Genomic DNA, 11,045 nt, shown 5'->3' on the forward strand with positions numbered 1-11,045 from the left:
GATAATATTTAATAAAATGAAATCAAAGGTAAAATATGAATATCTAACCAAGCATAGTTTAATTTGAACTTATCTAAGATTAAACTATCAAAATCATGAGACTAATTATTTTATTCAATGATTATTACTTAAGAAATTGGTATCATAATCAAACATTCACGTACAATCGAAATAAATAATTATATAAGATGATCTTGTTTGGGCTGTTTAATCTATTGAAATAATCAAACATTTCGAATATTCTACAAGTATTGAAAGGTGGCATGTGCAATCACATGAATTAGAAGAGTTTATTTGTACTTTAAATATTAATTAAAGGGGTTTTTGAAGATTACATGGTATAAGAGATGTTTTTGTATTTTACAAATTAAATGTAAAGGTATATGCATTTATGAGATCCAAATTTTAGTGATGGACTACTTCTACCCTGTCTTCTCTATCATAATAATAAAAATTTAATCATTTATAATAACGTGGATCTTGTTATAAGATTTGTTAAGTAAGAAAAATACTTTTCTTACTAAGTAATTTTTATAATTAAATTTTAATTTTAAATTTGAAAGTTCAATAACCTTCCATTTTCAACATTTAAATATATTTATAGATATATGTTTAATTACCTCCAAATACAAAGAACTTCAATTGTTGAAATTATATCAAATAACTATATTCAAATGGGCCTTTGGGGGACCATAATCAATTTAGGCTATAAATCAAAACTTGATAAATTTAATCCAAAAGTAAGATTGGGACTCTATGATCCTAAAAGATTCAGAGGCTCAAATTAGGGGAGCTTGGTAACAATAGATTCATAGATTATTTTAAAAAGAAAGTTAATCATGATGGATTCAAAGGTTCATCTAAAATAGAGCTTGATCATGAAGATTCGCGGGCTCTTAGGTCAATGATGTTTTGAATTAGGCCCATAATCATAAAAAAAAAAAATTCATCTTCTTAATTAAAGAGGAGTTGATTGGGCTTTTGTAGATAGCATCTCATGTTCTCATCCTAATTTTCTGGAGATGACATTCTAATATTCTAACAAGAAGTTAGGGAGACTTCAATATTAAAACAACTTAGGCCATGGAACACCCAAATAGGCCCTGTTAATTTTTTTTTAAAAAACGAAAAAAATTCCTATATTTTATTTTGGGGTGCAGAGTACTCAAAAATCAGGATCTACTAGGAAGGCTCCCACCAGAGCTGGCCGACCTTCCCTACCTCGAAGTAATGTAAGAGCTCTTCCATACTCCCCTGGTTCACTTTAGCTTTTCCTTGCATTATTTCCTTAATTTACGCAAATTGAAAAAAAAAAAAAAAACTTGTTTACTATTCTGTTATTAATCTTCTTCTCCTCACACTTGTTCACAGTGATCTCACTCGCACCTACCTTAATGGTAATGGTACAATACCAAAAGAATGGGGTAAAATGAATTTGACAAGCATTTAAGCTTTCCCACTCTCTTACACCCTTCTCCAAATCCCCGTGGATTTTTATTTATTTTTATTTTTTTTAAAGGTTAAATTAACAGAGAGTTATCATTGCAGCTCCATTTCAGGAAATGGATTATCGGGTATGATCCCCAAAGAACTAGCAAAAATCTCCACTCTCAAAAAATTGTAATTTTTTTTACTTCTTTTCATCTATATTTTATTACACCGAAGTGTTTTAAGAGTTTATATAAGTGGAAATTCAAATTTTCAGGGAAGTGGATATGAACCAACTTTCTGGAATTCCTCCAGAGCTTGGAGATCTGGTCGGCATAGAGATTTTGTAAGATCTTTCAACCTTTTTATATTGTTTTGTGATTTTTTATGAATATGGGTATTTGTTTAATGGGGATTTTACCAAAACATGCACTGAAAATTGAAAAATTACCAAACGCGGCATACTTTTCATTTTTTTTTTCAAAATCGGTAAATTTACCATTTTCCAAATTAAAACACTTTGTTAAAGTGGGAATAAAATTCACTATTTTATAAAACAGAACATTTTTTTAACTGTTTTATTGAAACTAAAACATGGAAAGTATTTACTATTTTATAGAATAGGAAAAATAATAATAATAATAATAATAATTTCAAAATTTTACTGTTTTGGTTAAAAAAATTAATTCTGAAAACGGTAATTTACAGTTTTAGGAATTAAAATAAATGGTGTGCCATTTTAGTAATTTTTCAATTTTACTATACCATTTTGTATTTCTCGCTATGTTTAATTGGCAGTTTTTCGAAGAATTTTAGCATGTTTCAAATTACAATTGATTGATTGTTGGGGTTTTGTTATTGTAGAACACTTAGCTCCAACAATTTTACCGGGGAGTTGCCAAAGACACTTGAGAGGCTGACCAACTTAACGGACTTGTACAGTTTTTTTTTTTTTTTGAAAATTTTCTTTTGAGTATTCAAGTTCAATATTATCTATATTACTATTATACAGTCGGATAAGCGATAACAATTTCACTGGAAGGATACCCGATTTTATACAACATTGGAGAAAGCTTGAAAGGCTGTAAGAGTTTTAATCCATATTTTTGAGTACCTTTAGTGTTAAAAATCCCATATTTTGTTTATTTCAATAACTTGTGGCGCATTTCATTGAATTACATTAATGGCAAAGAGATACAAGCAAGCGGTTTCCAAGGTCCCATACCTTCTAATATTTCTTTTTTGACAAGTTTAATTGACTTGTGAGTAAACCCTCCTTATTTCATAAATTCTTTTAATTTTGTGGTTTTTTGGTGATCTTGATTAAGCGATTCAAGGAGTAGTAAATACTTGGTGGAAATTCTATATGCAGGAGGATTAGTGACATAAATTTAACAGAGTTCCCACTGCTAAGTAATATGAAACATTTGGAAAAACTGTGAGTTGAATGCCTTTTATGCATCTCATGATTAGGAAGTGTTAACCATTTAAATTGACATAAATTGGATTGGGTTGCAGAGTATTGAGGAATTGTAGTATTACTGGAGTGATACCGCCCTATATTGCGACGATGGAAGACCTGAAAACCTTGTAAGTATGGGCAGTCTTTTCTTCTTCAAATAAGATTTTTAAAGAGTTGTTTATTAGATGTTGAGCTGCTTTTCCAAGGCCCAAGTTCCTGGTCTTGCAAAAACGACTAGTACACGAGAAGTTCGTTTCAGTACATTGTAAGGCATGAGATTTTATAACACAGTTGAATCATGGTTGATAGAATTTGTTATAGTGAAGTACTGGCCGATACAATTGATCTCTAGTGAGATTCCATTAAATAGAGACTACAACATCAACATGATTTGGTGTATCCCCATGCATCTTAATACAATGCAACAACACTACCCTAACTACTGATCTAATCTCAATTACCATCAAATATGATTTGGTCTATCTTTAAACACCTTAATATAGTGCAACATAAACTCATACTCTAATGGTGGTGAATCGAAGGAGAAGTCACCATCTTCCTCTTATGATAAGAACTTTGAATCCACAAGAAAAGCAACAGAAATAATTTTCTAAAGGTAACTAGAGTTCTATTGATTATCTAAGTTATTCTAATCACATCCCTCATTATTGTTTAAATAGGCTTTCAAACTTTTAATTCGACTCCATTTCTACTGCAACTATACATATCTAAAATAATAAAACTTAAAATTGACCCAATAAACTTGCCAAATTGTAAAAATTCTAGTTCAACTAAAACGTCATTATTAACCTTGAAATACTTAATAATGATCTTCTAAAACAATTTCAGACCAAACCCAAAATATGCTAAAATGAAAATTACTAAAATAGAAAGTGTAACCAAAAAAGTCTATTTTGATTTCAAAAGTATTATTTTTTTTCCACGACCCTAAAATGTACCTAACGACACATGGTTGTTGTCCTTGTCGTAGTGCTGATAGTAGTCATTTTGATTTATGGTTGCAATATAATGTTTGTTTGAAGCTAAGGTGTGTGCTTAGAGCCCGTTTGGATTCACATAAAAAAGTAATTTTTTTAACTTTTGAAAGTTAAAAAGTTATAAAACTTGTTTGGATTCATTTTAGAAAACTACTTTTAAAAAGTAAAAATCCCAACATTTTAAAAAACAAAAAGAAACTACTTTCAACTTTCTAAAAGTTATTTTCTCCAAAACTACTTTCTTCCTAGCTACTTTGTGTCCAAATGGACTCTAATGAGCCATCCTCTTTTGGTCATGTCATTCCATATGGTCTTTTGGAGCTTATCCTACATCATTTTCATAACTCATCCATATCACATTTAAACACTTAGTTTAAGATATTTGAAATGGGTTGGGATCGGTAGATTCATGAAAAATGAACTCATAAGTTCACACAAGCCTAGTCGTGTATATGTGAGATCCAACAATTCAACCGTTGGATCTCACAAATACATGATCGAGATTGTGTGTGAACATGTGAGTTTACTTTCATGAGTCTACGGATCCCAATCCATTTGAAATTGGGGGCACCTCATTTCCTCAACTCATATGAGCAAACAAATCAAGCATTTTATAATATATAAAAAATATTGACAAAATCTTAAATTGGATATCAATTCATTGGGTTCAGGGAATTAGGTGAATACATGGTAAATAAATAAATTATTTCAAAACAACCAAGTTGACTCCTTAAGAATGAAAGATTATAAAAAATCTATGATGTGTCATTCTAGCTCAAAATAAGATTTAGGAAGTAAGTAACATGGTTGTTAACATTTGGGATGCAACCTTTTCCTTATCTCTTTTGTGTTGTGTTTTTTGTAGAGACCTCAGCTTTAATAAGCTAGCAGGACACATTCCAGACAACTTTTTGAGCAAAAAGTCTTTGAAGTTTGTGTAAGTGATCTGATTATCATGAAAAATTTTAGTTATGGATATTGTAATGCTAGTAAGGTAGAAACAACTGGTCAACAAACTAAATTGTGAGAGAGTTTTGATTAGGTACTTGACTGGAAATCCTTTGAGTGGAACTGTGCAAAATTGGATGAAGGATCGTAACTAGTAAGTTCTTCATGAAGGCTTAACGTTCATCTTACCATTGTAGTTGTGTAATAAACTCTATTTTAGTTAAGGAGAAGTCAACTGTGAAGCAAAGTCAATATTGCAAAATGCTAATAATATGTTTCTTTTCTTGGTGCTTTGTCTTCATCATACTTCAAGTGTTTTGTTTTATTTTTATTTTGTTGTTTTGGGGTGGGGATGTGTGTGTTTAGGTAGCATATTTTCTAATTTTTCTTGAAGTTAGAGTTTGATTAGGGAAGAAGGGAAAGAAAAGGAAAATGAGAGGAGCAAGAAGATTGGAAAAAATAGAAGAGAAAATTAGGTTTATGATGCAAGACGGAGAGGGAAGAAGAGGAAATAAGGAGGTAGGAAATCAGGTTTGAATTGGGTTAAACAACTTTAGGACTAGCATAAAGGTTTAGGATTTTAATTCAACTCTTTTCTATTATGGTTAGGGGTTTAAGTTTATGGGGTAAAGAAAATGAGTAAGAGCTGAAGGAAAGGGATTTCAAGAAAAGATTTTACTGGCCATTGTAAAAGGTTTCGACAAATGCCAATTGGGTATGTAAAATACAAACTTTTGAAATTACGATATTTAGCAATATGATGTTATAATTAAGTTTAGGATTATGAAATAGGTTAGGTGATAGAATATAGGATAGATTTAGAGAAAGAAGAACCACTTAGCTAAGTGGTAAGCCGTTGTGGAGGTTGTTCCCAAGGTCTTACGTTCAAACCCCTTGAACCCCTTCTTATACTAATATGCTAACTGTTAACCACTAACCCCACCAAGAAAAAAAAAAAAAAGAGGATAGATTTAGAGAAGAGCTTAATGATAAATGAGTTTATGGTTTAGGAAGGATTTGACGGGTAAGCTTGACAAGGTAGAGGATTCTTGATGGATTCAAAACATAGCAACAAAAGAAAAAATAATAAGATCAAAAACAAAGATTTACCTTGGAATCACCCCAATGATATCACCAAGTTGAAAGCTCAAACATTCAAATAAGAAAGAAAAAAAACAAAAACTTCGTATTTTTTTTATTAATTCAAAGACTCCTAAAAATCAATCACAATAGTCATATATGTAGGTTCTCATGTTAGACTTGATCCTAGCATGACTTGACATTGAAGTTTTTGCCCTTGAGATGCAAATCCCCTGTAAAGCTGATATCTCATCAGTATTTTGTTCATAATTTTATCAAAACTCATTGGAGTAGCAAAGTCTTCGACTCGTTGGATAGGTAACTAAATAACCTTTCAAATGATCAAAAAGAACAAACCTAATACGACAAGTTTTGACCTCTCAAAATAATGTTTAAAGATAAGTCATGTGAATAATTAATTCTCAGACTTAAATTGAATTCCTAAAAAAAAATAAACTCTTGTATCTCTAAAATTCATCCAACCCAGTAATGGGCTACAAAATCTCATAAACGTTTTCTTGAAGTTGCTCTAGACTTCGCACCTTTTGAAGGGCCCATATGAGATTGAGACCTTCTCCTCATTGATTCTTCCCTTCTTAGACCTTGGAGCTCCTTCTGTTTCGGATACATGACCCCCTTTATCGTCAATCTATGCTTCAAGACTTTTAGAATATTTCATGCTCTTGATTGGATTCAAGGCCTTCAGAATCAGGATCCCTCTCAGCCAACGATTAATCCTATCTAATTCACTAAAAGATCAAGGATATGCATTGCAGTTTTAAGACAATCCCTAGTGTGTAACCATAGGCTCAATTTCGCTTTATATCTCAAACTGTTCCCAATAGGTTTCCATGTGTATCATTTAGGCTCTTTCTGTAGTAAGAGTTGATATCCTTTTTATTCCTGATCAACCTTTTGGAGTTTATATCATTGTTTTTGTGATTCCTAACAACATTATAAATAGATAAAGAATTTCATCACTAAAACTGTTGATGATAGTTTAGCTTTTATGGATGCTGTATTAAAAAGGAAAATATTTACTATTTTGGTCAAGAAGATGAATTTTTTTTCATATTGCAATACTGGCATACAGTGATTTTTCCTACACCAACTACTCGGGGGGATCTGGTGAATGTCAGCTAAGTAAAGTGTACGAATAGTTTTGTTCAATTTTGGATTCTTTATATAGTCCTTACTTAATATGGTTCAATATTTTCTTTCTAATGATATATTTTTCACATTGTATTACTTTCATCAGAAATCTTTTTAAAAGCTCTTCACCAGGGAAAAACTCGTAAGTTGCTAGTATCTTCTCTCTTGGTTTTTTTTTTTTTTTTTTCAAAATTTGCATCATAAAGTTTGTACACAATCACCAATTTACTCCTTTCATTTATTTATTTAAAAAATGCATTCAATTTGATCTCTTAATACTAACATGCTCGTGACCTTTTATTGATCAAGAAGCGAAGTCACTCCATGCTTTAATGTCTGTCAAAAGAGTAAGTCTGGTTTTTTGGAATGAGGAAGTTTTTTTTTCCCTCTCAAAGTTTTCAAAAGCTTATCTTTCTTTGTATTAATCATACCATTAAATTCAGTTTCTATTATAATCTAGAATTCCATTAACACCTTTTTTTAACTTCATTTATTATTTCTATAGTACTAAGTAAAAAGAAGTAATTGATAATTTTGTATTTCATCTTTTTTTATTCATCAACACTTGTCTAGCATTTCTTTCTATTAATCAACAACTTGTTTTTAAAAACATTGTAAGCAATGTCATATATGAGCATCATGTGCAATGTTGATAATTTAGATCCAATCTGATTGGATCAATGAACCTTTGAACCAAATCTGATCCAATTAAGGTTTTACTCAACCCAAAACCGATCAGATCCAATCCAGCACCAGAAACATTATTTTATTATTTTAAGAAACTGGGTTTTAGGAAGAAATAGCTAGGGTTTGAGAATTGGAAAAGAGATGATGATTTAAGGTTTGTTACCTCATTTGTGCCCTCTTCAAAGAGCTTATTGATAACGTCATCCATTTTTTTCTTCTATCCTCCATGTATATGAGATTAGGGGTGTCAATGGGCGGGTTCGGGCCGGGCTTGGTTGAGTCCTAAGAGGCGGGCTCTACCTAGACTAGCCCTATACTATTGTCAGACCTAAGTCAATTAGGCCCTAGTCCGGTCCATGGGCTTGGGCTTTACTCGGGTCGGATTCGGGCCGAATAAAATGACTAAAATTCAAAACATTAGTCAAAAAATTTAATGAAAAAAAATATTTTTCAAACATTTTTTTTTATATGAAAAAAAAATTGATCGGATGAGATTAAGGTTGACCATAACCAATCCAAAATTATATCAGATTTTTAAATATCAATCTGAATTCGATCCAAAAGCCCAAATTCTATATTCAAATCCGATTTTTTCATATCGGATCTGATGTCGGGTCATTGCCAGCCCTAAATCATATATACCCTAAAATTAAAGTGTAATGATTTTGTAACTAAAGCTGACTCAAAAATTCAATTGACGTGTACCTTGCAAGAACTGTAGTTTTTTTTTTTTTTTTTTGGGATACATAACTGCACATGTCCCATAAAACATGTGCAGTTGTGTATCCCAAAGGAAAAAATATATACGTTTCTTGCACCTGCCATGTCAGTGAGTTTTTGAGTTACCCTGTCACTGTGAGATTGAGTTACAAAATGCGTCAAGACACTTCTGCATTCCTGGATTTTAATCATTTATTAGACATATTCTCGTTGTATCTGCTTTGTTTATTATATAAGAGATATCCACTGAGGATTAATACATTATTTCTGTTAATTGGTGACAGAGTTCTATTCATTCCATATAAATTGTGGAGGAGAAGAATTTGATGATGGAAAAATAAAATTTGAAAAAGATACAGACATGGCTGGTGCTTCAAACTTTTTCCTAAGTCATTCTAATTGGGCATTTAGCAGCACTGGACACTTCTTGGATCTCGAAAGTGCAATCTTTACAGGAGAAAATAAAACCATACTCTCGATGGAAAACAAACAGCTGTACATGAAAGCCCGGCTTTCTCCCCTCTCTCTAACGTATTACGGGTTTTGTCTGGAAAATGGGAACTACACCGTGAATCTTCACTTTGCAGAGATAAAATTTACAGCTGACAATTATAGCAGCTTGGGAAGGCGCTTATTCGATGTTTACATTCAGGTAGTAGGTAGCTAATAATGAAATTACGTGGTGTTCATAATGAAATTAATATCAACTGGTTTAATTTTAGATTAATTTATTGCAGGGTAAACCAGTACTGCAGGATTTCAATATCATGAAAGAAGCAGGTGGTGTTAATAAGGCAACCATACAAAATTTCACTGTACCTGTGACAAGTAGCATTCTAGAGATCCGCTTTCATTGGGCTGGGAAAGGAACAACTAGGATCCCTGATAGAACAAGCTTTGGTCCTCTTGTGTCAGCTATTTCTGTGAAATCTAGTAAGTTAGAAATTTTTATTTTATTTTATTTTATTTATTATTAAACTTCTTGATTGATACCTATATCAAGCATTTTCTTATCATTGAATAAATTAAATAGATTTAAAAATTGCTTCTAATTGTTGAATATGAGTTTTAATTTTTTGAGTTCAGTGACTGTCCATTTCCGAAGTCTTTAGATCAGGGGAAATTTTTTTTTTTTAAACCTAATCTACAACGTGAACTCTACATCCTTGTGTCGTCCGATCATCTTCTTTGTCCTCTTCTCTCTCCACCTTAACCCTCTCTCTCCCCTCTATTTTCATCATGGAGTGACCAAAAATATTTGTGGCATGTCAATATAATTTGCTTGGAAGAAAGCGTGAAAATTCTGAATAAGCATTTGAGGGTATTTTGGTAATAAAAGATTTTTTTAACGGCATTTTTATACAAAATCCAATTTCCAAAGTGTATTTAACAAGACCCAAAAACATGTAATACTTTTGCTATGCAAAAATATCATCATCAATATCAGAGCCTTATTCCAAAAATTTGGGATCGATTTAGTGAATCTTGTTCCTCCATTCAGTCTAAAGCCATGTCTTACGTTAATCCAAGTGTGTTGATATCCTCTAACTGCCTAAATAAATACACTTTATTTTTGTCTTCTTCTCACTCTTTATCTAAGCTTGGGATTGGCAAGGTAAAGGAAACGGTACCTAGGCATAGTTCTTGGTCTCCTAAAAAGCGTATTTTAGATGATCAATCTAAACTTTCCCTTAACGCTTAATATATATGTTAATTACCTTTAGATATGCCACCTTTTCTCTTACCAAAATTTCACTGATGTCAAAATGGAATATACTAAAAAAATAAAATTCCTAGCCATATTTTTTATGTATGTAAACATGTCATACAAGTTCTTGACTGTGTTTGTAACAAAAAATTCTGAAAAATGATAATTCTAAATTAAAGATGTACACTTCATTCACTTATTTCCTAAATATGAAAAAATTAAGAAGAAGCCAATAAATTTTGGTTTCAGTATATTTCAGTCAGCTTGGAAATTGAGATATTTTTTATAAACATTTTGACATGTGTGGAAACAAATACACTCATAGACCATCATAATACAGCAAACAACCATGGGGAGAGAGAAAATAAAGATTAATAACGTTTCACTCTGCATTAGCATTGGTATCTGTGACCTTACAAGCAAAAACAACTATATTCTACATAGAAATGAGAATAAAATAATGTCATTTAAATGAACAATATAGTTCAACTGAAATATTCTTTCATGAAAAAATTATTTTAAGTAAATTTGATTACTTCAATTGAAATTTAATATTCATTGAACTATTTTGCAAAATGAACATTCTGAAATATGTGCAAAAGGAAAATGGTGTTTAAATTTTGTGTCGAGCCTCGTGAAAATATAAATATTCCGGTATATTTCATACAAATATTTCGAAGTCGAATATTTCTATGCATTTCTTAGTGTATCAATGGATGCATTTTTGTCTAATTGGGAATAAGTGCAGATTTCGATCCTCCTTCAAAGCTATCTGCAGCTGCTGTGGCTGGAATTGTTGTGGCTTCAGTTTCATGCGCTATTTTTGTGATTATTGGCATTCTTTGGTGGAAAGGATGCATTG

General features: G+C 31.5%; 1 protein-coding gene and 2 pseudogenes across 3 annotated transcripts in view; all 3 read left to right on the forward strand.

Moving 5' to 3' along the window:
• Positions 1–11,045, forward strand: part of LOC147392358 (putative leucine-rich repeat receptor-like serine/threonine-protein kinase At3g14840) — a 75,175-nt pseudogene that overhangs the window by 45,376 nt on the left and 18,754 nt on the right. The window lies entirely within an intron of this gene.
• LOC147392359 (putative leucine-rich repeat receptor-like serine/threonine-protein kinase At3g14840) overlaps positions 1–11,045 on the forward strand; it is a 69,977-nt pseudogene that overhangs the window by 22,959 nt on the left and 35,973 nt on the right. The window lies entirely within an intron of this gene.
• The window catches only part of LOC147392362 (putative LRR receptor-like serine/threonine-protein kinase At1g53430), a 13,738-nt gene continuing 3,433 nt past the window's right edge, over positions 741–11,045 (forward strand). Inside the window, exons 1-17 of the mRNA XM_086457702.1 lie at positions 741–1,232; positions 1,372–1,446; positions 1,549–1,620; positions 1,706–1,774; positions 2,293–2,364; positions 2,441–2,512; positions 2,619–2,690; positions 2,801–2,866; positions 2,947–3,018; positions 4,754–4,825; positions 4,931–4,990; positions 7,010–7,066; positions 7,175–7,210; positions 7,378–7,415; positions 8,760–9,127; positions 9,213–9,408; positions 10,932–11,039. Coding sequence (XP_086313828.1) covers positions 1,430–1,446; positions 1,549–1,620; positions 1,706–1,774; positions 2,293–2,364; positions 2,441–2,512; positions 2,619–2,690; positions 2,801–2,866; positions 2,947–3,018; positions 4,754–4,825; positions 4,931–4,990; positions 7,010–7,066; positions 7,175–7,210; positions 7,378–7,415; positions 8,760–9,127; positions 9,213–9,408; positions 10,932–11,039 — 1,447 coding nt within the window. The 5' untranslated portion in view covers positions 741–1,232; positions 1,372–1,429. The remainder of the gene's footprint in view (positions 1,233–1,371; positions 1,447–1,548; positions 1,621–1,705; positions 1,775–2,292; positions 2,365–2,440; positions 2,513–2,618; positions 2,691–2,800; positions 2,867–2,946; positions 3,019–4,753; positions 4,826–4,930; positions 4,991–7,009; positions 7,067–7,174; positions 7,211–7,377; positions 7,416–8,759; positions 9,128–9,212; positions 9,409–10,931; positions 11,040–11,045) is intronic.

The sequence above is a fragment of the Akebia trifoliata genome, chromosome 11 (assembly GCF_017979445.1).
Source record: "Akebia trifoliata isolate Shusen 1 chromosome 11, ASM1797944v1, whole genome shotgun sequence".
Lineage (NCBI taxonomy): Eukaryota > Viridiplantae > Streptophyta > Magnoliopsida > Ranunculales > Lardizabalaceae > Akebia > Akebia trifoliata.